The sequence below is a fragment of the Kwoniella dejecticola genome, chromosome 3 (genome assembly GCF_000512565.2).
Source record: "Kwoniella dejecticola CBS 10117 chromosome 3, complete sequence".
NCBI classification, from domain to species: Eukaryota; Fungi; Basidiomycota; class Tremellomycetes; order Tremellales; family Cryptococcaceae; genus Kwoniella; species Kwoniella dejecticola.
Window position 1 is genome coordinate 68,517 of NC_089303.1, and position 27,031 is coordinate 95,547.

At 48.5% G+C, this 27,031-nt stretch overlaps 10 protein-coding genes across 10 annotated transcripts; 4 read left to right on the plus strand and 6 right to left on the minus strand.

Annotated features, from left to right (window-relative positions):
• Positions 1-546: 546 nt before the first annotated feature.
• On the minus strand, positions 547-3,618 carry I303_102423 (uncharacterized protein; the record flags this gene model as incomplete). Its single annotated transcript, XM_018405779.1, has 13 exons — positions 547-1,053; positions 1,203-1,292; positions 1,378-1,437; positions 1,562-1,640; positions 1,741-1,817; positions 1,930-1,990; positions 2,139-2,192; positions 2,284-2,355; positions 2,464-2,511; positions 2,573-2,632; positions 2,747-2,771; positions 2,886-2,942; positions 3,138-3,618. 13 exons carry the CDS (start codon positions 3,616-3,618, stop codon positions 547-549), a joined length of 1,671 nt encoding a protein of 556 aa, XP_018264273.1.
• Positions 3,619-4,841: 1,223 nt separating this feature from the next.
• I303_102424 (uncharacterized protein) lies at positions 4,842-5,513 on the minus strand (the record flags this gene model as incomplete). The annotated part of the gene is made up of 3 exons (XM_018405780.1): positions 4,842-4,948; positions 5,135-5,241; positions 5,425-5,513. The coding sequence occupies 3 exons, from the start codon at positions 5,511-5,513 to the stop codon at positions 4,842-4,844; spliced, it is 303 nt and encodes a 100-aa protein (XP_018264274.1).
• Positions 5,514-6,045: 532 nt separating this feature from the next.
• I303_102425 (uncharacterized protein) lies at positions 6,046-7,352 on the plus strand (the record flags this gene model as incomplete). Its single annotated transcript, XM_018405781.1, has 3 exons — positions 6,046-6,058; positions 6,141-6,180; positions 6,329-7,352. 3 exons carry the CDS (start codon positions 6,046-6,048, stop codon positions 7,350-7,352), a joined length of 1,077 nt encoding a protein of 358 aa, XP_018264275.1.
• Positions 7,353-8,288: 936 nt separating this feature from the next.
• Positions 8,289-9,678, minus strand: I303_102426 (nascent polypeptide-associated complex subunit beta; the record flags this gene model as incomplete). The annotated part of the gene is made up of 3 exons (XM_018405782.1): positions 8,289-8,593; positions 9,072-9,248; positions 9,633-9,678. The coding sequence occupies 3 exons, from the start codon at positions 9,676-9,678 to the stop codon at positions 8,289-8,291; spliced, it is 528 nt and encodes a 175-aa protein (XP_018264276.1).
• Positions 9,679-10,150: 472 nt separating this feature from the next.
• Positions 10,151-12,022, plus strand: I303_102427 (uncharacterized protein; the record flags this gene model as incomplete). Its single annotated transcript, XM_018405783.1, has 4 exons — positions 10,151-10,433; positions 10,560-11,051; positions 11,201-11,362; positions 11,469-12,022. 4 exons carry the CDS (start codon positions 10,151-10,153, stop codon positions 12,020-12,022), a joined length of 1,491 nt encoding a protein of 496 aa, XP_018264277.1.
• Positions 12,023-13,098: 1,076 nt separating this feature from the next.
• On the minus strand, positions 13,099-15,347 carry I303_102428 (uncharacterized protein; the record flags this gene model as incomplete). The annotated part of the gene is made up of 6 exons (XM_018405784.1): positions 13,099-13,459; positions 13,583-13,702; positions 13,827-14,349; positions 14,459-14,652; positions 14,710-15,012; positions 15,115-15,347. The coding sequence occupies 6 exons, from the start codon at positions 15,345-15,347 to the stop codon at positions 13,099-13,101; spliced, it is 1,734 nt and encodes a 577-aa protein (XP_018264278.1).
• Positions 15,348-16,493: 1,146 nt separating this feature from the next.
• On the plus strand, positions 16,494-18,610 carry I303_102429 (uncharacterized protein; the record flags this gene model as incomplete). The annotated part of the gene is made up of 7 exons (XM_018405785.1): positions 16,494-16,512; positions 16,580-16,762; positions 16,852-17,058; positions 17,123-17,528; positions 17,599-17,794; positions 17,858-18,051; positions 18,124-18,610. The coding sequence occupies 7 exons, from the start codon at positions 16,494-16,496 to the stop codon at positions 18,608-18,610; spliced, it is 1,692 nt and encodes a 563-aa protein (XP_018264279.1).
• A 416-nt stretch (positions 18,611-19,026) lies between these two features.
• Positions 19,027-22,638, plus strand: I303_102430 (uncharacterized protein; the record flags this gene model as incomplete). Its single annotated transcript, XM_018405786.1, has 15 exons — positions 19,027-19,118; positions 19,193-19,332; positions 19,417-19,993; positions 20,057-20,119; positions 20,194-20,315; positions 20,399-20,452; positions 20,514-20,574; positions 20,634-20,786; positions 20,866-21,005; positions 21,071-21,181; positions 21,237-21,278; positions 21,345-21,369; positions 21,433-21,571; positions 21,645-21,798; positions 21,938-22,638. 15 exons carry the CDS (start codon positions 19,027-19,029, stop codon positions 22,636-22,638), a joined length of 2,574 nt encoding a protein of 857 aa, XP_018264280.1.
• A 411-nt stretch (positions 22,639-23,049) lies between these two features.
• On the minus strand, positions 23,050-24,017 carry I303_102431 (uncharacterized protein; the record flags this gene model as incomplete). Its single annotated transcript, XM_018405787.1, has 2 exons — positions 23,050-23,294; positions 23,351-24,017. 2 exons carry the CDS (start codon positions 24,015-24,017, stop codon positions 23,050-23,052), a joined length of 912 nt encoding a protein of 303 aa, XP_018264281.1.
• Positions 24,018-24,745: 728 nt separating this feature from the next.
• On the minus strand, positions 24,746-26,981 carry I303_102432 (uncharacterized protein; the record flags this gene model as incomplete). Its single annotated transcript, XM_018405788.1, has 8 exons — positions 24,746-25,237; positions 25,321-25,413; positions 25,509-25,585; positions 25,680-25,810; positions 25,970-26,218; positions 26,388-26,486; positions 26,602-26,724; positions 26,818-26,981. The coding sequence occupies 8 exons, from the start codon at positions 26,979-26,981 to the stop codon at positions 24,746-24,748; spliced, it is 1,428 nt and encodes a 475-aa protein (XP_018264282.1).
• Between the last annotated feature and the right edge of the window lie 50 nt (positions 26,982-27,031).

Here is a 27,031-nt window from a genome sequence, read left to right on the forward strand (position 1 = left end):
GGAGCGATTAAATTAGCTTGAGTATCTAGTTTATCTGGGTTGAGGCAGACGATTGATAGGTCAGGAGGAATGAACGGTAGGACGTTATAATACAGATGGATGATATATGATATATGTTATATGTAAATCACTCGGACTAGTATCCCATGAACACGGACACGTATCGATGACGGCGGTGGGAGAGTGATGATGTAACCAAAACACTTGAAATAACGTACAAATCGATCGGACTAGGACTGTAGGCCGTGCCTGACGAGGATGATGATGAGGAGATCAACGCCCGAAGACCGAGATCATCTTCGTATCACTCGCATGACTAGCTTCTCACTAATCTGGCGAGCACACATGCATATAATGGGTATCGGGGGTATCAAGTGGAAAGTGGGTGTCGTCAAGTCATACAGGCAATGTACAAAAAGGCGTATTATAGAAGTACTAAGCAATCACAAAGGTGGGAAAGGCGTGTCTACGCTAAGACAGGGTAGAAAGAGTGTTGTTGCCGCAGTGGTATCACGACTTGATCTAAATTACCCCACTCTTATCTACCTACCATCGTCCACCTGATCTGCCAATGATCTTACTTCTTCTCATTCCTCTTCTATACTTGTACCCTTTGTCTCCCTCGCCCTCGCCCTCGTACCCACTCTGATACGCATTACCATACGACTCGTGCGCAGCGGTAGCAGTAGCGGTTGAACTAGCATAAGCAGCTTGCGTCTGCGTATGGGCGTTCCATCCCCAAGCGGAAGAACAGCTCATCTGACAATCACTCAGAGCTTTCCCATCCCCAGCTGCTGCAGCAGCAGCAGAAGCGATAGTCTCAGTCACTGTCGCCGTGGCCGTGGCGGTGGCAGTGGAATGTTCGGTGATGGTAGCTTGTTCAGTAAGAATCGCAGATTCCGTTATTGTAGCTGTAGCTGTCTCAGTGGCAGTAGCAGTAGCAGTAGCAGTAGCAGTGGCGAAAGCGGTCTCGGTAGATATTTCTTTTTCGGTGGATATGGCTACTTCGGTGGAGATTACTGTCGCTGTCGAATTGTGGATCTGGGTTTCGGTCTGAATCAGGGACACAAGATTCGGGTCAGCCTGCGCTTCAGGGGGTATTGCCAGGCGTGAAAGGAAAGCAATCGGGCGACATAGCGTGCGCTTAAGTGTCCAGATTCGATACAATCACTTAGGTGCGTTTGAGAGAGAAGTATACTTACGGCGACTTGGACTTCGGTGGTGACTGATACCTCGACGGAAATAGCGGTATTTGTGACTGTCTCCAATTTAGTTTCGATCGCTTTTTCGGTCTATCCGATTATATTCCACCGAGCCGTCAGTTCTAGAAGCTGATATCCGCTATGAATGAAATATTTGTTTAGAGACGTGACTTACTTGCGTGGCGGTGACATTGTGTATCTCAGTCTCCTTGATTGTATGTATAGCAGTTTCGACCTTAGGCCACACCAAGGTTCACGTATTAGCCATGTTTTTTGGGTAGAAACGATTCACCATGACAACGAGATAGCGGACGCAAATGCCAACGCAAAGGCGAATGCGAATGTGAACGTCAACTCACAGCAGTCTCAGTGGCTGTTTGTACCTCCGTAACTTTTTCTGTCTGGGTAGCGATCTGAGTTTCGACTTGGGTCTGGGTTCTTCAGGAGCACATATATAGAGTCAGCATATGAGGTGAAACGCTCGCGGGATGCGGGATGACCCCGGCGCAGACGCCGATGCAGACTTTATTTGACCCACTCGTTCTTAGTCACGATATCGGTTACTCGAGCGGTCTGAACTTCCGTCATCACCACTGTAGTAGGTACGACCATTGTCTGAACCAGTTGAATAAACCCGCGATGAGCAGTCAGCTTTTCTCGTCCGCCGAGATAATTGGATGAAGAGACTATGAATGATTTGTCCGGTCGGGATAGTGGGCTTCCTCACGCTGATCACAGTCTCGACCTTGGTGATCGGCACACTCTCAGTCTGCGTCATGATCTCGGTTCTGCAAGGGGAACATGAAAAACAGAATGTTCATCAGCTGAGATGTCACGTGCAACGTTGTCAATCTGCGACGACAGATAAACTCGCAAGATGACACAGTCGCCAAATCATGGGGGTAGGCATAAAAGAAAAGATACAATATCACTCACATTGTATGGTTGACTGTCATTGTCTCGACCGCAGTCTTGGTCTCGGTCACCATCCTAGGAGGATCATCGCAATGGGATAATCAGCTTGGATCACATGGGAAGGACACATCTCCGGAGCGAGGGGCAGACGGAACGTGCCACTTACTCAGTAGCAGTGACGTTGTGTATGACAGTCTCCGTCATCGTCTGCACTTCGGTTACAGCTTCCGTCTGAGTCCTGCTCGTATAGCAATGCGGAATCAGGAATATCCCCATCAACGGAGTCAGCGACCAATACATCATTGCGATACTGCGATACGGATTGTTTGGGTGCAGGATGACTCACGCTAGTTCTGTGGCTGTCGCAGTCACGGTGCTAGGTACGGTCTCGGTGCTAACGATGTGTAGCGGCGGATCAGCCTTATTCCCAGCGTGACGTGCTATGTACAGCTCACACCGTATGATTGACTATCTCGGTCATTGTAGATGTGGATACCTCGGCTTGGGTCTCGGTGCTACCGTACAAACATCAAATTCAGCTGCGTTGATGGCGGACGAGATATACAATGGTAACTTCAACGGCATGCATTTGGTCCAAAGTTCGCAGGGGTGTGGGTATCTGCACTCACGCAGTAGCTGTCTCTGTGACTGTCACTAAGCATCGTCATTCAGCATCATCAGCCGATCCTGATCTTGACTACTCAATGCCAAAGAAGGAAGAAGGACAGAACTGTGAATAGGGATCAAAGTCAACGTGGATCGACTCACTGTGCTCCGTCTTGGTCTCTGTAGAGGCGTAACACTCCTCGACGATCGACGTGGTTTCTGCGGTAGCACAAGGTCGATATTAACATAACCAGCTCAGGTCAGGCCAAATCATGTTAAGTTTAGTTCAATTCGTTGACAATGGTTTCGATGATGACGAGTGACGTGTAGTAATGATATTCACAATGGACAATTGCAATCATACCAGTACCAGGCATTGGGAAGGACAAGCAATTATGATCGATTAGGACTCACCTTGTATGATCGTAGTCTCATAACAACCCATCTCTCCATCATACCACCCTTGAGCCTGACATCTGCCTTCCGAGTTCCGGGTGTGGCCATATCCACAATGCATCGATCGATATCCCCAAGACTTAACGGCAGGATAACATGATGCCTGCTCACCAGTCCCGTTCCCGTTTCCTTCGTGGCTGGGGGACATGACTCGTCCGCAACCCCAGTCCCCGCACTTGTCCTGCGGGGGTTTAGTATATACCGCGCCGGCGATTAGGGGGGTAGGCATCACGAATTCGGTTATCACGGCATCGAAAGCGCTGTCGGTCGAGCTTATCGAGGCCGACGCTGAGGCTGGATCTGTAGGAAGGCTCGGGCCGACGGTGAGTGATGGTGCAGCGGGACTACTGATACCCAAGACGACTTGAGCGGTGGTTGAGCAAGAAAACAGGGCGAGAATGGTTGAGATGAGGAGGGTGGTTTTGATGATGGCCTGCATCTTGTTGATGTTTGAGATTTGGTATGTTGAGTTAGGTGGTTCTGCTGATTCCGATTAGGTGGTGATCGAAGACCAGTGGCGAAGAGAGGCAGGAGGCTTGAGATTTTGAGTGCTTGACGGGTCACCGAGTGATTTTGGAAAGAGCGGACCTGCCGGATGGAGCAAAGTGGACTGAAATGGAATGGACTAAAGTACAGCGAAGTAACACGGAAGATCTCGCAGAGGGTGAGAACGCTGGGCTAGCCAGGAAGACAATCAATGAATGAGGAAAATGAAATGAGAAACAATAACCGTCGAGGTGAGGTCGAAGAGAGAAAGAACGATGAAAGTAGAGAAGGAGAGCGGAGTGAGATGAAAGATGGAGGCGTGGTGAGTACACCATCGCAGATTAGTACACGATTAGTCAGTGAGTGGTAGCTGTTGTGCACGCGCTAACTCAGAGCGATGGTCGGGTTTGTTTTAGCCATATTCCAACAGCAAAACCATGAGCAAATCCAAGATCCACTTGGTAACTTGGCATCGATCTCCACATCCACATCCAAAAAGAGCCCGAGCGGCACAGTTGCTAGGTGACACTTTGTCTCGTTGCCCAATCAGGGGTTTCCCTTGTTTCTCGGTCTGAGTCTGGGTCCGGAGATGCCTCATGTGTTGTAAGCGCGTTCATCAGCAATGGTCGGTGCATGTGCGCACGAGTGTGAGTATGAGTATGTATGAGTATGAAAGTGCGTGTAAATATAGACACTTTGTTGAGCGGGTGCGAAAGAAGGAAGGAAGGTAACCAAGTAGAAGGGATGAGGTTTGACGGATGAAACACTTGAGTTGTTTTGGTCTTGTTTTTGGTTGACGACGAATGAAGATTGAGATCAAAGTGAGCGGGATACGTGACCGATGTAACTTGACGACGACGACGACGACGACGACGGTCACGAGCCAGCTGCAGAGATGTATCTCAATTATCGATTATCGCGGACACGGCCAGTCAATAGGCATGCTTGTTGGGTGCGAGATGATATGACGAAGTTCTTTCTATTAGGATGACAGCGAAGGATGACTATGATGACTGACCTCACCTCAACGACTTCTGCAATTACGAAAGGCGTAGAATGATAAAATGCGTGCATACGATCAGACCACCCCAACCCTCCAACCCTCCACATTGCCGTAGAGTCTATGATAAGGATGTATCCCTCTCCACCTCATACCATCATCTCCTCTTACTACTCTTATTGAGCCTTTCCAACAGTTTGCGAATTCACTAATCTACTCAACTCAGTCGCGACTTGCGATTCTGATAGATCTGCTAATTGGGTTTGAGATTCGGCGCCTCGTTCTGCGATGATCAGAATGAAGATGGATCAGCATTTGACACTTTCTGATATTTATACTCTTCCAGGAGGTAAGGCAAGGAAACGGAGATGGAACAGATGTTATATGGCATCACATGACATAATGGAGCGGAGGATGTGAAGTTTAGGAAGATTGATAGATCAGACTAGACTGGACAAGATGAACTCACCGAATCGCACGAATGCCCGAGGCGATATTTCACTAGCTTCCCGCACTAAGAACTTGAGATCCGGGTTGGAAGCTTTGATCGACGGGTAAGAGGATTGGACGAATTTTCTGCGTAAAGAGTTGTTCAATCATGGTGATTAGCGATCCGAGATTGGAATTGCAGTGTGACGTGTGTCGCTCGATAAAATGGAGAGGCCATGGGAATCGTGTGAGGCAGTCCTCCAGCGAGTCAAAGTGGATATAGAGCATCCAATGAGACCCCGATCCGACCCCAAACCAAAGCAAACCCACCTGATACCTGCCGAATGACTCGAGGTCTGACAGAAATGTAATCTGATCTCCTTGACTGCTTTTGGGATTTGTTTGGCGAAGTTGGACATAGTGAGATGTTCTTTTTCCGGGGTAAATGCGCTATGCAGATGACAGTATTGAGGATGAGGGTGAGGGTGAGGGTGAGAAGGTGATGGTACTGTGAGTGCTTTCGACTATCCTCTCGTTTGTTGATGCTTTAGACCTTCATACGTTGTTCCTCCCTCCATGATATAGGGGGACAAGGTGATTTATCCAGCTTCGCATTAGGTGCAGCAGTGAGCCTGATACAAACGTACGCACGTGTTCACAGCCTGATAGTTGCGTAACGTGGCGACCGAGTGGCTCGATAGGTGATCGTGCCTGAACAGCGAACAAGAATTTCAAGATCCAACAACAAATGTCATGGTGAGCATATATCAAATAGCATATAGCATATAGCATATATCATATAGCAAATAACAAAGAGGCCAGACTCCCATTTACAGCGTCCTATTAGCCCGATACAAAATACAAGTATATCCCACCGACCTGCCTCGACGAACAACGAAATAATACATACTCAGTCTGATCATACGATTAGAAGCTATTCTACTTGGCACGATGCCTCATAAGCGTGAGTCTGCAAACCCGCAAACCCGCACTTCTTCGTATCGCTCGAGCTAATACCGAGGCCGATACTGACACGCCGTGTACAGGCTCGAAACGATCGATCAGAGAAGCTGAAACAGCTAAGAAGTGGGTCGATCCTTCTGATTATACTCATGCTCATACCCATACCCATGTTCGAAATTATCCGCTGGCTACTTATCCTGTATCCTAGTCTGTGACAGCATAATTGGAATCAAGTAGCTAAACCAATTCACGTTGTCTTTCTGTACTGTAGAGGAACCAACCTCCCTCCGTCGGCGAAGGCAGTCAATGCAGCATACGACGATACCCCCAAAGGAGCGTCTCGGATCATATCAGGCTGGAAATTCCAATCTTCGTTTAGGGAGAGCGGACGGACTAATTCGGAAGATACGGGTGGATCTGTACCTAGGTCTAAGGCTCAAAGTGGAACTCAATCTCAAGCCGGGTCTTCATCTTTGAAGGGGAAGACGAAGGCCGAAGTGGGTGCGAATGCGGATGCGGATGGCAAAGTGAGTGGGCCAGGAGATAAAGGCAAGGGCAAGGAGAAGGAAAAGGAAAAGGGAAAGGAGCAGGAAAAAGCAAAGGCTACATTGCCGAAAATATTACCCAACGAATCCCTAGGAGAATATAATAGACGAATAGAGCATATCCTCCGACCAGGCGTGAATAAAGCTATCAAAGATGCCGCTTCGACCAAAGCGCTCGAAGAGTCGCAAGCCAGACGAGAGAAGAAGGATAGGAAGCGCCAGGCGAGGTTAGAGAAGTTGGTCAAGGATGGGAAAGTCCCGAAAGAGGTTTTGGATAGGTTTTTGAGAGAACAGAAGGAGAAGCGCGATGGGAAGAAGAGGAAGAGGGTGGGAGGTGGGAATGGAGGTGACGATGAGGACGAGGAGGATGAGTATGGAGAAGGAGAGGGAGTGGACGGGGTGGTGGGAGGAGAGAAAAGAAGACCGATTAAAGAATTCAAGCAGATGGAAAAGCCAAGAAGATTGAATGATATAGTACAAGAACCACCGCAACTCCCGCACTTGAGAAAAGCATCAACGACAACAACGACGACGACAACGCCGAGAGCTAGTACCACGTCGTCGAGGGCAAAGGAGAGGTACGGAGCGGTAGGGAAAGATAGTGGCAAGATACCCCTGAATGCGGGGCAGAAGCGGATATTAGAAGAAGAGAGGGAGAGGGTGGTCAGGATGTATAGGGAGATGAAAGCTTCGAGAGAGGCGGGCGTGATTGCAGGTGCGAATGGGAGTGCAAGTGGGGAGAAGGTGTAGATTGGGCTCAGATCGGCAACGTCTCCGTCCCATATTACATTATACCACGGACCTCTTCTCATCGCATGAGTGAGAGGACGTCAAGGTGAGATGTTAATACGCTCTTAGGCATGTATCTAAGATGGGGCGGCAGTGAGAACGAGAATCAGAATGAGAATGAGATGCAAGCTTCGATATAGTCAGTTGCATCGGCCGATGCATTGTTGTATTACCAGATCACCAGGTTGTCAGACATCAAACAAAGATGGTCGTGTAAGCTTGAGGTTGGGATTAAGCTTAAGCTTCAGCTTGTCAGTGTCAGTGAGCCATGATATAGATGAGCGATTCACCGACACGAACACCGACGAAGTGATGGTTGCAGTAACGATATAACGTTTGGTACGAGGACAGGAGAGGAGAGGAGAGTCGAGTTAGCAGGCAGCGTGATCTTTATTCCAGTCGTTCAAATATTTAGGCAAGATAAGTGCAAGTAAGACAAGTAAGACAAGTAAGACAAGTCCGATACGATCCAATTGAGTGGGAATCCCCCAAGTGGTCAACCGAGTGATAGGTATCGTGAGAAGGTCGTCATCCGCTTCAAGGTGATGAATGATGACATGATACTCCTCTGTCGCTCATCCCTCTGTCCCACCTCGGGTAACACTCGGCTGAACAGACGTAAAAGATCACTAGTACCGGACCGCAGTTGATGATGATGATGGCACCCACGAAGCCTTGATATCTCTATCTGATGCATATCAATGCGACTTGATTACAAAGTACATCAAGTTGCAGTTTTTCGACCTCTGCCAACATCTTACACGCGCTCCGCCGCCACGCTGCCTATACTCCATTGTGTGAGATCCAATCTATTGTTGTGTATTTTGATCCGGCTAAAACCCACCCCACTCCCAGCATCCTGCGATGACATTAGATTGGTCTTCTAGGGCGAAGAGATTACTCCAACTCCTCCAAATCAGCGTCCTTCTTCTCTCCGTCGGCCTCGTCAAAGTTCTCAACGAGATCCGGGATCTCATCGTCGCCTCCTTCCTCCTTTGAACCCTCCGCACCGGCACCACCAGCAGCGGCGGCCGCAGCAGCTTGTCGGGCGGTCATAGATTGGTACGACTCGGCGAGTCTTCGCAAGTTGGCCAAAGAGTCGGGACCTAACTGGTTAAGGATGCCGGGGACGAGCTCGGTGAGTTCCTTGGTTTGTCCAGGGCCGTAGACTGCTAAAGTGTTGGAAGGGAGGGCGGCGTGGACTATAGGGGTTGGAAGATGTTAGCGTGATACACGTGGATGAACGAGGAATGGATTGTGCGTGGATGACTTTGGTTTTGGTGACGACACAAAAAAAGGAGAGGGATGGTATGTTTGCGATGATATGATTGTCCGTGCTCGAACACATGGTCCTGCTTAGTAGACCTCTGATGAGATATTGACTCTGCCTTGTTCTTCCGATATGAGGTTGCAGAACCGGATGGTGTAGGGAGTCCAGAGAAAAGAGGCAGAATCGACGAGAGACAGAAAGGGAGTAGGGGAGACAGTATGACAAGGAGGAAGTCCGAGGAGAGAAGCTGAAGGAGAAGGAAGACCGAAGGGGAGGAAGGGATGAAATAAGGTAGGAGCAGAAAGAAACTAAAGGAGTGGACCAGGAGGACGAAAGAGCAAAGAGCAGAGACTGGATCCAGATAGCAGGGAGACATTCGTTTCGTGCGCACAAGCCAAAACAAAGCTCACCTCTTGGAGCACCGAAATGCAAGACGTTGCCATCCTCCTTGAACATGTTGACCTCCTCTACACCTGTGATAGGTTGCACGCCCAACTTCTTGAGAGCAGCTTGGAGCTTTCGGTCATCCCCTTGAGAAGCGGTGACTGATTTCTTGACCTGCTTTCGTCGGGGCGTACCCTTACCACCTGTGTTGGACGTTATTTCCGAGAGCAAGAAAAGGAAGGAAAGAAGGAAAGGAAGAGGGAAGTTGAGTCGGTTAATGGGTTGGACAAGGTGACGCCATTGGACATTGAGTGATTCCGTTAAGTGACCAATGGAAAGATTGGGTTACATTGATAGCAGTCGAGTTAAGTTGAATGGTTTCGACATGATGTAGGTAGGAGACGGTGAAGTAGGTGGGCCGTGTGAACGTAGGAATATTCGGGAGTCATCGATTTGTGAGGCATGAGGGGATTTGTATTGAATCAGCATATTTCGTCGCATCATATGGAAGAAGAAAGAGATAGAAATATATGGTCAGCTCAACTCAGCTCAGCTATCATCAAACCCAATGATCAATGGGGACATACCGATTCGGACTTGGGCTTGGAGTTTTGCCAACTTGTCTTTGTCCATTTTGAGGAGGAGTGGTGTTTTGTGTGTTGGTGGGGTTTGATGAGGTTGGAGTGAGTGAATGAATGATATACTATATATGGATGGATGGTGTATTCGAGGTGAATGGCGGTGACAGCGTACAAGCTAATCGTTTGGGCGGGGCCTACCACGTACAGACTTGAAAGTGGCACTTTAGTATGGTCGGCATTTATCGGTAATAGCGTGACAGTGGGTCATGTGGCAATTCTCGTATGATGTATTGACGCGTGTGATCTTGCTTGTATGAGTAATGTTTGATTTCATCCATCCTGCTTTGTACATCATCATTCATCATCAAATCATCAAGTATTCTAAGCAAGGCGTTACATCATTTCATGTCCTGACGAGATCAATCAAGGCTTTGGACCTCGTGTAAGCGCGGCTGACTTTTCAAAACACCTCAATACCAGATAAATGAATTCGACCCTCACTACTTGATTCATACGGATTCACCATGTTCGCCCCTCGATCAACCCATATCCCACGGACGTACTCTGTCTACCAACAACCGACAACAAGCAAGAAGAATACAAACAAAGAAAATGCCAATGCCCTTCCATCCAAGACACCATCGAGAGCAGGGAAAGGCGCAATGAGGATGGGGCCAAGTACGGGCTTAAGGATGGGCCTGGGTGTGAAGACGGAAGGAAGAGATAGGAATGTATTGATGCAGCAGAATCAGGGGGTAGGGGGTAAAGGCAAAGGCCAAGGACAAGGTCAAGAAGGGGAAGATATTGGTGAGTGGCTCGAGTGCATCATTATCATCTTCTGACGCGAATGAGCGGTACCTCAAATACATACTCCAATGTTATTCACTCCCTTTGCGAGTTGTGCTGATATACACCTCGAAACATAACGCGCAGGACCTAAACGACTATTCGCCCAAGGTTCCTCTAAATCAGCATCAACCTCAACCTCGATCCCACCCTCCAAATCACTCTCATCAATGCCCCATATCCAGCTCAACCCGACGCACTCGGGGATGCAAACGCATAAAACGCCCGCTCGATCAAGTAAGAAACAGGCCTTTCAAACATTACGTACCCCCGCCCCTGCACCTGCACCTGCATCTATGCGGGAGGAACCAGCTCCGACACCATTGCCCTCAGCAACGAGGGCTCGACGACGATCGAGAGCTTCTTTGTCGAGCATCAGTCTGACCCCTATCAAATCTTCGATCGAGCAGAACTTCGTCACTCCTGCGCCGGTGCATGTGCAATGGGAAGAAGAATTGAGTTTGGGAAGTATAGAAGAGACTACGAATGAGGTTTTGCAGAATGTCCAAGAAGAGGTTGAGGTAGAAGGGGAGGTGGAAGATGATTATGAACCTGAATATATGCCTCCGCCTGTCCAAGGTGTGTATCCGCCCTGAACTCTTTCTCGGACTTGGACTCGATCCGAATCCGAACGTACGAATATAACCGCCTCGTGCGAATCCATTTTGACCGTGAATGCTCAAGTATAGGCTATCGGAGCTGATTAAAGGTTTTGATTTTGATCGCAGAACTCCCTTACACACCAGCGTATGATCATCCGGATTTAGTGTCGATCTTCTCGACACTCTCGAAATTACCGCCGTTGTGGTCGTACAATGATGACGTGATTATCCGGGAGATCCCCCCATTCGAAATTGAGGATGTCGAGGTAGAGCATTTGCAGCTGAAGTGTGAGTTCAACCCTCATGTTTCGTGATCAAAACGTGGACTCCCTCCGAGAGCAAAGGGAAAGGCGAAGTATGAGAATGCTGACTTGGCTGAATGGCCCGATTGTAGCTGACGAGGATCTGGAAGAAGATTGGCTAAAACCCAAACCTAAATCCAATCCAAATCCCATACAAAAGCCTGTGGTGCCTGTATTGACCAGAACCCACGCCAGATTCGATGGAACAGGTTCGATAAATGCCTCCCAAGCGAGAAAACAAGCACCGACCATCGGTAGATTCGTGACAGGCAACAGCAGAACCGCTAAACCTGATCTTGGTGTCAACCCGACCTCTGCAGTGAACACTTCTCGCCTACCCGGGAACAGAATATCAACCACGACGACATCACGATCGACGGCTGTCCCTCCAGTGAAGATGGCGAGGACGACGAGACCGCCTATCCCCAGTATAGACCGAGCGCCAGTCCCACCTGCGGCAAGACGTAATCTGATTACGGCTCAACGGGCTATACCGAGTAAGGGTGCTACCGTTAACAATACAGCAAATAAACCGACGAAGAAGGTGGATGTGGGAGATCAGAAATTGTTGGATTCTTGGCAAGACGACGATGTACTTGATTTCGGTTTCGAGTTGGAGCTTCAACTTGACATTGATCTTGATTGAGATCTTGAGATTGATGACGCTCAAGGTAGGGCTTGATTCCATGCCTTTTGTGGTTGATATCTGATCTGAGTTTTGAAAACTGAGGAGTTGATTTGTTCATAAGTTCGTAGACGGTTAATCAGCTAAGAGTGTTACTTTTCCCATAGTGCTCTATCATTCTGTACATATACCTGGTCGTTGTATACTCTTCAATAGTTTAATCGTAATGTCTCATCAGTACTTGCAGCTATCCGGATACTGGTTCATGTTGATACTTCTATAACAAATGAATTGATATTGATATTGAGGTTAATGATTGCGCTCGTCGTTGTCCGTCGTCTGCTTTGTTCTTGTTGGTTTTGGATTGTACAGTAACAGGCTATCTGAGAACTCATCTGACTGCGAAGTGCAGAACCAATCACGCACTCGTACTCGTACTCGTAGCTCAAACACCTGGCCCGGTGATCTATCCTTTCTGGGCCAAAGAATCCAGGCAGTGACAGTGACAGTGACGGTGATAGTGGCGGAATACAGAGCTACATAGCTGGCTTTACGAGTCTGCGTGTGGTAAACGGTATGCGGTGCTCTGAAAGCTCGATTGAGGAGGATGAGGATTAAAAGGCTTGACCCTTTCTGCAGAGAATGATCTACCGAACTCGAGGTTTCTGCTCGATGCTTTAGCTTTAGCTTCAGTACCCAAATAGGAAATGGCAGTGACAGATGTGAAGCGTAGGTAACTCTCTGTATGTAGCCATATAACAATCGGGACTCGATCCAGGAAGTGTGAGTTATGTTAGAAGAGGACGGTGAAGCCACATGGGTGTGCACGTTGATGGTCAAAATACATCGAAAGAGTACAAGCTACCGTAACTCAGGCATCATGTAATGAGTTGTACTGCTATCATTTAACATCTCGTACCCATATCAATTGCACTAAAAGTGTACTAACTATAATATATTCAAGACTTGTTCCGTTACTTGAGTCTGATGGAAGCACCACGAAAGCCCCTCTGCCATACATTGCCTCGAAAATCAGTCATCGCCATCGACCATTCTTTCCTCATTCCCGGCTGTAAGACCGCAGATTCGAAGCTCATTTAGATACTCTCCAAATGGACCACATCACCGTTGTTACCATTAACGAACTTCTTCTCGTCGATATCTTCGACCCGTCCACCAGCAGGCGAAAGCGAAGACTCATGCCCCGCAAATTGGTCGACGATGGTAGTAGCGAATTTCCTAGCTGAGACTTTGTTTTCGAACAACACGTCCAATTCACCATATGTCCTGTCTTTGGCTTCTGGTAATCTGAAGAAAGTCCAGATGAAGCACAAGAGACAGAACCCGGCCCAGAACCAGCCGGTCTTAGCTCCCCAGTTGAGTTTCTGCGCGTTCAGGAAGTACGGCATGATGATTCCGTTGACGATTCCGATGATGTTGTAAGCGACTCGAGCGATGCTGCGGGAAGCAAAAAGAACAACTCATTAGCGATAGCCTTATGGGACGGGTGATTCAGATAAGATGAGGGATGGAATAGATAGTTTGGATTCGCTTCGATTCGAGTGAGAGAATGAAACTCACACGACGGTCTTGGCTCTCAGTCGAGTTGACGAGATCTCACCGACGATGGTGTAGCAGACCGGACCGACGGTGGCGTCGTACAACGCGGTATAGGCGAGTAACATTGCGCCGATAGCCCATCTGCGGAAGTGAACGGAGAAGGAATGCGCAATTGTCAGCGGCCGTCAAAAAACAAGCTAGACGGCTGGATGGAATCTATATCGATATGAGGCTAGGATAAGTAGGAGACGGGACGCTGACTCACTGAGCACCAGAGTTGGAAGTAGAGATGAAACCCATACCACCGATAACTACCAAGAAACAGATCATACCGAACAGACCGAGCAAGTACAATCTTCGTCTACCGAATCGGGTCATCAAGAACCACGATGACAGGGTACCGCAAATACCCAACGCGTATTGGGCGATAGAAAGGTTGAAGGCGTTGGTGGTGGCCAGACCGGCTTGTTCGAGGAAGAAAGTTGAATAACCCATAAAAGCGGATCCACAAAGATTCTGGATCATCCAAGCACCAGAAGCGACCTCCGTTCGTCGAAGATCAACGCCCTTGAAACAGTCCCAATAACTTGTTCCTGCGGATAATTCTTTCTCGATAGCGTTGGTGTGCACCATCAAAGAGATGGAGTTCTCGACTTCTTCCTCGGTGGGATTGTTGAATAGACTTCGGATCGTGTTTCGCGCGGCGTCGTGTCGCCCGATTCGTACTTGCCACCAAGGTGATTCGGGGGCGAAGATGGTACCGATCAAAATGGGTGCAGGCCATAACCCTGTGTAATGACCATTCAGAATCAGCTCGGGTCGGCTTAAAGCAGACTAGAAGGCTTAGGGATGGTGGACCAAGATGAGTTAAAAAGATCACAGCTGAGAACGACTTACATTGTAAAGCGAAAGGAAGTCTGTAAGCCCATTGAGAATCCCAAGTCAAGACACCTCGAAGAACACCGGAAGCGATCACTTGTCCGATAACCCAACAAAGGTTGACGTAGGCGGTCAAGTATGGTCGAAGGGCGACAGGAGAGATTTCAGCAGCGTAAGCGGTCGTAAGGGTTTGGAAGACACCCCAAGGGATACTACGATTGCACAATCAGCTCTTATCTTGGGGAATAGTCTCTCAACGGAGGACTTACCCTTGTAGGATTTCACCGATGAGAAGAGTCTCGATATTCTTAGCGAAGAAAGGGATGAAGATGGCGCAGATCATCATTGACAAAGCCGCCATCATGGTTTTCTTGTAACCGAATCGCTCGGAGGACCAACCGTTAATGCAAAGACCGATGATTTCACCGACTTGCGCACCGTTGGACAGACCGGCTTGCCAAGGGGCAGTAATGGTGTATTTACCGTCGGGGAGTTGGACACCGTACTTCTGGGCGAATTGGGGTAAAGCGTAGAAGTTGTTGATGAGGACAACATCGAAACCTTCCATGATACTACACAATGAAGCACATCAGTGACTGTTCCGCATCGCGATCACTCAGCTAGGAAGGTGTTGATATCGGACTGTATGATTTCGAGGAGAGAGGACTACTCACATTGCTGTGGACAGCAAGATGGACCAACCTGCAGCTTTGGGGTATCGTCGAAGGGCTTCTCGAAGAGTCAAGCTCTTCTCGGCATCGACGGCTGCCCTGGCAGAATCGACTACTTCGTCGTAGTTGGCGATCTCTTGTTTGATATTGTCCAAGACATTCTGTTCGGTAGTGACTAGATCGCTACCGGCTGGTAGGTCAGCAGCGATGTCGGCAAAAGTACCTCTTCGTGACATCTTTGTTGGTGTGTGTGTGCGCGAGAGTGATATGCAGATAGATCTAAGCCTCAAGAATAGCCTTCAAGCTCGAGAAGAGGAGCGAGGTTGCTGAAGACTTGTTGAGGTTGGGTAAGAAGGATTACTAGTTGATCTTGCAATGCACTTTATATACATTTTGGATCGCGAGACCTCCTGATCAGGCAGACGACGGGGCTGCATTCACGGTGGATGGAGACGAAAAAGTCAAGTCGGTTCAGGTCAAATGTCGAACATCGCACGTCGTACTCGCTTGGCAACCAGGACGCAAGTATTTTTGGACGATCACCGTTGCGGGATCCCCTTGGGGCAATCCCTTTTGCCCCCGTGTTTTCGAGGTCACAGTAATTCTTTACAGCATGGCGTTCCTCGCCTGCGGCAGATGAATCAACTACGTAAAACCTGACGTGACTCCGTTGGGAATGCAACGAGACGTCGATGAAATATTGCCAATTCCTGCTAGGCAAATGAGGATTCTCGACGTTCGTGTATCAGCTGGTCTGACAATCCCGTTATAGACATGCAAGGATCTGGCGTCATCGGGTAAGGAGTGTGCAGGTACCGCGCTGGCTGTGATGATAGTCGTTTATTAGCGCGAAACGGGATTCGCGCATTCCTGCAGGAACGAACACATAACCGTGATTCCCAATAGGCTGCCGTAAGCGCTTGGAACAGCTGATACCCTTTGCAGAAGCCGCGAATCAACCTGAAATATTGGCAATTCAGATTGGTGTACCTTTCCTGGCTGCGAACAACAAAGCCTCATTTGACCCATGATTATTGCCAACAACCTGCTAGCTAGAGGATCACTTTTGAAGATCATTGCCAATATGAAGGGGTCAAACGAGGCAGGAACGATACTAAGGGAAGGAAGGTGATCACGTTGGACATGTGTCTGATCGATTGACTGCCGGTACGTCTGTTTTACCGGTTCGACCTCCACTACACCACGATGGCCCATCAGCCCATTTGCAGAACCGAAAGATCGTGTTTCCGACACGACGTCAGCGCGCACAGCAGATATCAAGTTAGCTGAGAGTTTCTGATTCTTGGACTGCTGCCTCTATCTAGTTGTGACTGCTTGCTGCCCTTATCTCTATACGAATTTAACACTCATCATCGGACAATATGGTATACCTTGTGCCAGGTGAATTGACGATGATCTACTCTTTGCAAATCTGCGTGTCTGCTGACCGGTCTTTCGCCTTGTGCAGATCCCAACTGGTGGAGACAAGCTGTCATCTACCAGATATACCCAAGATCGTTCGCAGATGCCAACGGAGACGGCATCGGGGATCTGAAAGGTATAACTTCTAGAGTGCCATACTTGAAGCAGCTCGGTATCGATGCTGTGTGGCTCAGTCCGTTCTACCCTTCCGCCTTGAAGGACGGTGGTTGTGAGTGGTCTAGCATGGCTCGGATCCTCGTCACCAAGCTTGTGCCTTTCTGGCTGACCGGAAGACCGTCGGCTTGTACTGCACCGTAGATGATGTGGCAGATTACCGAAATGTCGACCCGAAGATCGGTACTTTGGAAGACTTTGACGAGATGAGTGCGGCGCTCAAGAATGCCGGGATCAGAGTGATGGTGGATATCGTGCCTAATCACTCGAGCGATGATCATGAATGGTTCCAAGCTGCTGTCAAGGCTGGAAAGGGATCTCTTGAACGGGAAAGGTACATCTTCAGAGATGGTGAGTGATATATCTATCGATTATATTGAGAACCTGACTGAAGTGAGCGGTTCATAAACTTCAGGTAAAGGTCCTAACAAGGATGAACCACCGACCGACTGGAACTGCATATTCGGTGGATCGGCATGGTCACCCTCAGGATCTGATGACGGTCAATGGTATTTCCACTGGTTCGACAACTCTCAACCCGACTTTAACTGGGAGCACCCAGACGTCAAGGCGGATTTCCTGAAGACCCTCAAATTCTGGGGAGATAGAGGAGTCTCAGGATTCAGAATTGATGTCGCCCACGGTCTCGCCAAAGACATGTCGGAGCCGTTACCAGACTGGGAGACATTGGACAAAATGACTACCCAGAAATTGACCAACGGGAACGCCGATCTGGATCACCCTTTGCTTGATAGACAAGAAGTCCACGAGATCTACAGTAGCTGGAGAAAGCTGTTCAACACTTATGATCCGCCTCTCATGTGAGCCATCCTTCACGCCTAATACACTAAGAGGGAACATGAGCTGAATATGCTGTATTGTACCGTAAAGGGCTGTTGCGGAAGCATGGGTTGCACCTGATCGAAAACCGCTCTACGCTTCAGCCGATGGATTGGGCCAGACCTTTTCATTCGATATTCTTTTGTGCAATTTTGAAGTCGAGGAATACAGGAAGTGTATCGATAACTCCCTAGCTGCGGCGGAGGAGACCAAGTCAAGCAACACATGGGTATTGTCTAACCACGATGTGAGCATCATGGCGTGTTACTCTTTTCAACATGGAGGTGCGGAAATATTAATGCATTCGCAGGTCATGAGGCATGCCACGCGGTTCGGTCTACCCAACGTGCCCAATGAGAACCTCCCGGTATCTCAGGTAGCTTTGAACAAATTCCTGATCGACAGATTCCAATCTCAGAAGGTCGATTTGGAAAGTGGTATCCGAAGAGCAAGAGCAGCGACTCTTTTGATCTTGGCTCTTCCAGGATCTACCTACATCTACCAGTAAGTGCCTTTAAGCCAAATGACAAGGGATGTTGATCGATTTCTTCGCTGATACCCTGGACGCCTTGATAGGGGAGAAGAATTGGGATTACAAGAAGTCGTTGAGATTGAGCCCGAGGAACGACAAGACCCAATTTTCCGAAGAACGAAGGGCAAAGAAATTGGAAGAGACGGATGTCGGGTACCCCTTCCGTGGAAGTCCAATGACAAGAACTTCGGGTACGGACCTGGTAAAGCAGCTCACCTGCCTCAACCGGATTGGATGGCCAATTACGCCGTTGACGCGGAAGACAAGGACCCCGAAAGTACCTTGAACGTCTATCGCAGGGCACTGGAATTACGAAAACGACTACAGACCTCTGAGACATTCGAGTGGGTCAAAAACTCGGATCAGGAATTATTGCATTTCAAGAGACCAGGAGGATGGGAAGTCGTAGTCAATTTCAGCAAGAACGAAGCTGCTTTACCAGCTGGTAAGGTTCTCATCCAGTCTTCGGGGACTTCGGTCAAGGAGGGTGTGATACCAGGCGAGACCACGGTCTGGCTGGAGTCAGCCTGAGTTCCATTTGTAGATGCGACTGCAATTGTATATGATTGACCATTAGATGCATGTCATTTTCGACTTTTTGGGCCTTTCTTGGCTTGATCCTCACTTGTGAATTCCCACGCAGATAGGGGTTTGGCGTTCTGACGCTGACGCTCTCCGTCGGTTTTTGACGGTTACGAGAGCTGCATCATCTGCCGGTGGGGCCATCTTTCCTCGTCATGCGGGTCGTTTACCTTTACGTTTTTGTTCTCGTTTGACTGTGCCTGATATGACAAACGACAAGATCCTCTCAAGTCTCGATGTCATACCTTACATGAGGAATCGCCGGACGTTTGCAATGTCGAGTCCCACTATCAGTGGACTGCGAAAATAATCGAAGGCGACCGAGTCTGCATCTGTAGGTTGAGTGCGTTGAGAGGTCACTGAACATGGAGGCTCGACGAGATGGGCCTGGCGGCAGCGGTAACACGTTGAGCTTGCCGCCGAAACGCAAGTCGAGGTCTACTCGCGGACTGCAGAAGTGAGTGATAATCCTGCTGCTTCAACATGATCTTCAAGCTCATAAATTGCACATATCCTCCGAACGGTCTGCAGTAAAGTGAACGCGCTGGAAGAGCAGATGGAGCAGGTGAAAACCAATCTAGAAAATGTTGTCTCGTTGTTATTGCGCTTAGCACCCACGTCTGGGTCGAATACAGGTGTTACATCAACTCAGGCTGCCTCCGATTGCCGAAGTGAGTCTCTGTGCACTACATAGCCCCTGTGCTCATAGACAGAAAGAACGATTCTGACATTGTGATTGGAAGATGTTAGACAAGCTCCTCCTGGTATTCCACCGTCTGCCGCTTCAGAACCGTCTACGTCGACACCATCCTTAGAACAATGGGTACAGCAAATAGCCAATCAACAGCTTCATCATACCCCGCAACATACCGCACAGAGGTCTCTCATACCTCTTCCGCATGATGATAATCTCGAGCCGATCATGGAGCACTCTGAGAGCTCGTCCTCCACAGAAGGGGAAGGCGCGGGGGACGGGGGAAAAGAGAATCCCGAAGGTCAAGTGGAAGGTATGTCGATGATGCGTGATATGTTGCGACGTGAAGAACGAAAACGACTCCGAGCAGATGGGCACCTACCTGCCGAAAGTCTTTCGCCTAAGAACCCGACGAACTTACAGACGCATACCCACGGTCAACATCATCAACATCAGCCAGTGGGGGACGGTCAGTCCGGAGGCCAGGATTACGATGCAGGTTCGCAATCGCACTTACAGACAAAGAAACGCAAGCGATCGACTAATAGCCAGATCGACCATTCGCCCACTCCAAAATTGTTAGATCCAGTCGCAGAGGGGATATGCGATGAGATATATGGGCGACAGCTGTTTGAGTTGTAAGTCTGACAAATTATCGAAACTCGGGCGATCGACTGATTGCATATTGACGGCTGTACCAGGTTCTTCAGAGGAGCTCATGCTTTTATACCTGTATATGATCCTGCCATAGATACGTGGGACAGGTATGTGTCATGTTTGCTATTCCACAGTCTACCATCTCTTGGAGTGAAACAGGCTAAACACCGGGCACATGTAGTCTGCGGCGAAGATCGTCTTTTTCTGTATCGGTCATCTTGTTCGTAGGCCAAAAGATTATGGATGCCGGGAACGAGGCAAGTGATCTTCAGAGAAGGCTGAAGGAGCATGCGGAGAATATCGGTAAGTGCCTTTAAATCGTTAAATTAGCAAGAGTACAAGTCTCAAGAATCTCGAAAGCTGAATTGATTTTTCCGTGACCTCAGGCAAAAGCACGTTGTTTTCGCCTATCGCCAATGCAGAAGCACTTCAAGCTATGAGTGAGTGGACAATGACAGTCATTGTGGCAACGGACAACGGTTGAAATTCTCTCCTATGCAGTTGTCCTGGCATCTTGGGGAGATACGGGATGGAGACCTGGTAGTCATGCAATCAGTATGGCGTGAGTCGTTCAAAGAATCACACTAGGCTACAGGACTGCCAGCTGACGTCAAGAAACAGAATCGATATGGAGCTGTATAGATGTCTGCCCAGATTAGCTGAGCGCCAGTACTCGGAGAAGGACCACCAGACCTCTTCAATAGTCGCCGATGCGGAGCGAAGACTGGTTATTGGAGCTAGACTATGGCTGACTGTGTGTAAGATGGCCATTGAGTGAGTTGCAAACACATAATCCATTCAAGGTGTGTTATGACTGCTGAATCCATGACTGGTCTTGTTATGACGGCAATAGAATGGCTTATAACCATGGACGACCGCTTATCATCGATGAGAACTTGATTCTTCCCCATGCTCATGCGCTACTGAGCCACCCGAATCGGCTACCAACAGATGGTCGGATCATAGCATCATGCGAAATCCTTCTGCATCGGCGTGAGCTATCTCCGGCTTCCGCAAGATGGGAGATAGGAGGGCTCGCTGATCATTCATCATCGTAGTACCATTACACCGGATCAGCTTGTCCGATGAGAAGGGCGACGTGGATCAAGCGCTGCACAGGTTCAACGATGGCGCTCATACGTGGGAAGCGAAATGGAAAGAATATTATAGTAAGGTTGACCTAGTCGATCATTCAGAATCAAGCTGACACTTTGTGTGCGAAAGTACATCAAGGGGTATCAACTGATGACATTTTGGTGACTGATCGTAAGTAAATTGGATCTTGCGTTGAGCTTAGCCGCGGCTGATTGTGTTATTTCCTCTATCGCTCAGTAACTACACAAAGATGCTTCAGCTCGTACGTCAAGTCATTGGTATCCTGCAAGACCAGGGTATACTGAGCTTTCTATCTTGTATAAAGGGTCTTGGCCAATTCTTACCTCTTGCGGGATATCCGAAGTCCAAGCGATGTGGGGAATCTACCACCTCATCGTCGGCAGTGGCTACTCTCCAGCTTGGACGATGCCCGTTTCATCGCAGGCAGAATCCTCAGTACAGAGGTGAGTTTCTCGGAAATGCCCTCTTTCGATGGAGATAATGCCGCATGTGCTGAGTCCTGATCCCGGCTCGCAGAAAAACAAGTTGATCTACGCGAACCACTATTCCCACGTCGCACTAGCAAGTGTTTCGCGAATATATATCAGGCTGGCTACGCTGTTCCCGGAAGCTATCGATCTTCGAAAGGTGGCCAAAGATCTTACGCAGTTGACAGATGTTTTGGCGCACTGTGAGTAGTATTCGTATTCGTATTCATTTCCGCCTTCAATCCGCATGATACGGTCTTTCAAACTCTTAGTCCCTCAAGGCCTTGCAGAAAACAATGAAGGCAATGATGGCTCGCTGACTCACAAGACTTCGTGCTACAGTCCCGGGTTTCTCTTTTGCTCGACAACTGAAATACGTAATCACCAAAGCCCGTAAAAAGCGAATACTTCCTCCGGAGACTAGACCAGGCTCTCCTAGAGCTTCACATGATCGTCAGCCCGTTCACGTTGACATTGGACAGCGGAGTGAACCCGATGCCCAGGGGCAATACAGCCATACGTCCGGACAAGGGCAACAAATACAACAAACAATGCTCTCCATGGACGTTCAAAGCCTCTTCGATCATCCGAGCGATAGTATGACCAATACCAACACCAATACCAACGAGAGTCCATTAGAGTTCGACCCGTTCATAGCTGAAGAACTGTTCAATCAGAGTATAGCGAATCTCGGACCCGTTGATCAGATCTTCAACTTCGGTTTCAACTTCGATATGACCGCGGGAGAAAACAGTGTGGATAACAATACTCACTTGGAGCCGATCGATCAAAGGAACCAGTATCAGCACGATAATCGCATGGCTAATCAGAACAACGAACAGTTGTTTTGGCTCAGCACGAGCGATGGCACGAATCCGATTGGGAGCGGAGGTGTATCGAGCAATATGGCGAATGCTCAGAATATCAATATCAACTCGAATGCTTTATCGTGGCTCGATTTCCCGGCTTTAGGTATGTCATATTTCGGGTCGTCCATCTTTTCTCAACCTTTGATGCTGGTCTGTACAGTATGTGGCGCTTGAGCTGACGATCGAGGGAATGATCATGGCTTGTGCTCAGATCTAGATCAATTTGGGAGTTGGAACCATGGTTGAGCGTTGTCTGACCATTTGCAAGACTCCACAGGCTTGTCCAGTGTACACTGTTCATCCGTATATATGGGGCTTTCGTAGTATTGTTTATTGCAACTCAAATGTTCATTCATCGTTAAAAAATACTGTACGATCTTCATCTACAGGTGTGTATTCGTGATGGACGGAAACAAGGAACAAATGGTCTGCAAATACCTCACTCAGACGGCACTATACTGGATCTATGAGCAAACCAAACGAGGTATAAGGTCACCAGAAGGTGAGGCGAAGCCGACAGACTACCGAGAAGTGACAGTAATGTATTCCGATACAACATCCGTACCCTCCTCAACAGCCATGCTCCTAAGGGTAACATCCGTCCATGCCTTTAAGATCCGCATTGTTGCGGTCCTCGTCCTCGTCATCGTCATCGACTTCAGGAATGGCTGTGGCAGTGTTCGTAGTGCCCTCGGTGGTAGTTGGTTGGAAATTGTCCGTGTATCCACCGAGCGATTGAGTGGAAGATGGTCCCGCTTGTCCTATTTTGTCATCGGGGTAAGTGCGAGCTTCCGCTTGCGAAGCGAACACCCCATCAGAGTTCATCGATGCTACGCACGCAGCTGTCAGAGCTAGTGGTACCAGAACAAGGCTGGCGCAGAGGTACGATTTCGTATCGTTATATTGCGGGTATGCGCTTGAGTGTGAAGGCAAAGGCATATTGGGGGGAGGTCTGAATACGAGCCGTGGTATGAGGGTTTGTAATCCCCCGGAATGATGGAGTGCCAATCTTCACCGACCCTATCCCTATCATCGTGGGGCTCTCCGAAGTTGTCAATACTTGTACGTGTGGGTGTATCGCTCTCTTCGAGTTCGTCGATGGCTAGGCCGATATGAGATTCTTCATCGGATGTATGCCTTGCAATTAAATCACGATCCGTAGCGCTCAACGGATCGCCAGACTGCGGGTGGGAGTCAAGGTTGAGAGATCGAATAGCCTCTATAACCCCTTCTTCCTGTTCTTCGATGGCGGCCCTAAGTCCCGTCGAATCGCCTGACCTGATATGGGATTGGACTTGATCTCCGTAGAGGGCTGGAACATAGATGCTCGGCATCACTGTCTGTCTTCCTTGTCTGAGCTCGAGACTGGATCCAGGCTCCTCAAGAGGAATAGCGATGGTCATGTCATCCGCCTCTTCATCCGTCACTCTGTTTCGAGAGCGAAACAAGTTGCGCGTCATCATTGCCGCCGCTGTGTCGGCTATCGTACCACGGGGATTGCTCCCATGGTTCTCATCGTCAGCGTGATCATAAATTGGCGGTGTCCTGGACATGATAATAAAATAGATGAGTACGGGACAGAGAGGTCGATGAGGCAGAGATCGTAGCAAGTACTACAGAGATGTGTTATATGTACATATGTACAACGCTAGGATTGGCGAGGACTTGTGCCGACTGGCTTTGAATATTTGATCTGTTGCTTCTCAGACACGATCGTCCTTTGTTTTACCTCGAGAGGACTGATGGGTCTCGCCGAGCCAGTCCATCGCGATAAGTAAGATCTCACCTGACTAATCCTTTGAGCTATCTGGGCATACATAACAGGTGCAAGCCGAACAAGAGGAATAGAATGATGCGAAGCAGAGAGAATGGATCACTGGAGTCCAAAAGGTCCACAATAGGGTACACGAGCGCAATACAACGATACTGTACAGTATAATACTGTTTCACTGGATAGACCTTGTTCGCATCGTTTCGATTACGGCTGCGTTTATACTAGTGTACATATCTTGACATGCTGGTGAATACAACAGATATCGATGTTGATGACAATGACTAGGCACAAGTCTGGATACAAATACAAATACAAATACAGATACAGATACAGGAAGAGGCACAATTCTTCCGAAAAGCTAACAATTTTGAGACCGCACGAATACCTCTTCTACAAATCACATTTTCTGCTCGGACCAGAGAGTCACAGGTCTTAGATCATAGACAATGATCCCCGCTGTCGACAATGAGGTAGACTGAAATTGGTCATAAAAGTTATCTTGACGAGCTATAACCGTAACCGACCCATGAATCCTTTTACGCCCTCAACGACATTCTCAACAGAGCTTTTCCTCGTTGTCTCCGGTCGAGCTTGATTCGCATTCACTTTCAGCCCCTTGTTGGTCTCTTCCACTTCTCCAACATCATCAGGCTGTTTAGATGTTTTCGGACTATCATGGTCTTCAACGATATGCACATCCCCAATCTCAGTCCTGATGGACGGACCTTCGGGAGTTTGCACCTCGTGCTCGTGTTCTTGATCGTGCTCGTTCTCATGTTCTGTCTCCTCGGCCGTAAAGAAGCTATGCGAGTCCGACATGGGTTCCTCTTCGGTCATACTTAGCGGCGTGATGGCTTTAGGTATAGTAACAGGAGTGACGGGTGTCAGGGTTGGAGTGGAAGTGGAGTCAGTCGATGTGGAAGTAGAAGTAGAAGTGGACAATGAAGCCGAGCGAGATGATGTTGAAGCGGCCCGAAGGCGATTGGTAGCTTGTACGGCCTGAACAGTTCCCTCAATCAGCAACATACCCCAGACGATATCCTTGAGTGGGTTAAAGCGACGTTGAGAGCACGGAGGCTCACCCTGATGGCTTTCTTCCACTTCATCTTGGCGTTCAGAGCTGGGATGACGGCGTCTGAGAGGTCGTTCTCTGTAGTTTGGCCTTGGGTCATCCACTACATTCATAATCAGGGAAAACAGCTTCAGTGATGGTCTCTCAACTACAATCGGATAAATTGGATTGTGAGTAGTGCGCATATGGGCGACTCACCGGGTGTTTCAGAGCGTCGGCAGACGACATCCTCTTTTTGGGATCTACAACTAGTAACGCTTTTATGAAATCCTTGGCTATCGGTCAGGGGAGTGGGTCAGCGAAGTAAGGCTTTACATTATTGTTGATGATGCAGAGGTATGATGTGCTGGATTTGAGCAAAGAGCTCACCAGTTTGGGACACTTTCTTCCAATACCTCTCGTGAAAGACGACTCTGCCCTTCGTCATTTCCCGCAATAAGGCATTTCGATCGGTCTCGCGGAAAGGCGAATATCCACATAATATGGTAAATGCTATCACACTATAACGAAGTTAGCAACTTCAGTTGCCATTTCGAGCTGACCGTAGAAGTGATTTTGAACAGTGGAATTGCAGGGTGAGTGTAGATTGTAGCTTCAGATTTTCGAGATAGCCAAGGTAGTAAACTTGAGAGCTTGAGATAGGAAATTGAGATGCTCACCCGATACTCCAACAATCACATTTCACTCCATGTCCCGAACCAGTCAACACCTCCGGCGCAGCATATCCGAAACTCCCCGCAGCGTCTTGCAATACCTCGTCAGGATCTTCGAGGTGCTTGGCAATTCCAAAATCCGCTATGACGATCCGCGAGTTGGGGTCTTTCGATTTGTACAGGATATTCTCCGGTTTGAGGTCACGATGCACTATTTGATGGGAATGCAGATATGAGGTAGCGGAGCAGACTTGTCTGTGTATAATGGGAATTCAGCGCGAGAGGTAGTCAGCTGTTGCGAATATTTCTCGTGTGCTGAGACTAAGAAGCGAAGGAGGTCCGGGAAACGAAAGAGATGGAGCGTGCTCTTACAAGAGTTAACCCTAAAAAAAGAGCAGAAGAAGGGGAGGTGATGAGCACTCACCTTATACAGTCCAAAGCGTCTTTCTCGGTGAATTTCCCTCGTTCGGATATCCGATCGAATAGTTCTCCTCCCACGGCAAGCTCGAATGTGAGGTAGAACCTGTAAGATGAAGCCGGTAAAAACGTAAGCTTGCCATACTACCTTACCTTACCTCTTGAACAATTGCGCTTGGGATGTAGATATAGGCAGAGTAGGCTGACATGACAACACTCACTTATCCCTCGACTCAAAATGATCCCAGACATGTACGATATTCGGGTGGTCTAGACCTTTCAGAACGTTGATCTCGTCCATTACAGCTTGCTCGTTATCCTTGACAAGCTTTTTCGATATTATCCTGGACCACAATACGCACATTCAGTTACACTGATTTCAACGTCTTTCCAAATTTTCAAGTAGGTTTGTAATGTCACAAAGGGTGTGGACTCACTTCAAGGCAACTTCTTTCTTCTCCCCCTCTGGAGGTGTCCAAGTAGCTCTAACCACTTTCCCGAACCCCCCTCGGCCAAGTAATTCTTCCAGCTGATATTCCTTTTTCTTCTTGAATGACGCAGGCTGGGATAGGACGTGGTCCCGGATGTTGGAGAGGTTCATCGTGGATTGAATGCCACGGCGCAGTTGAGTTTTATACAACGGCGAAGGAG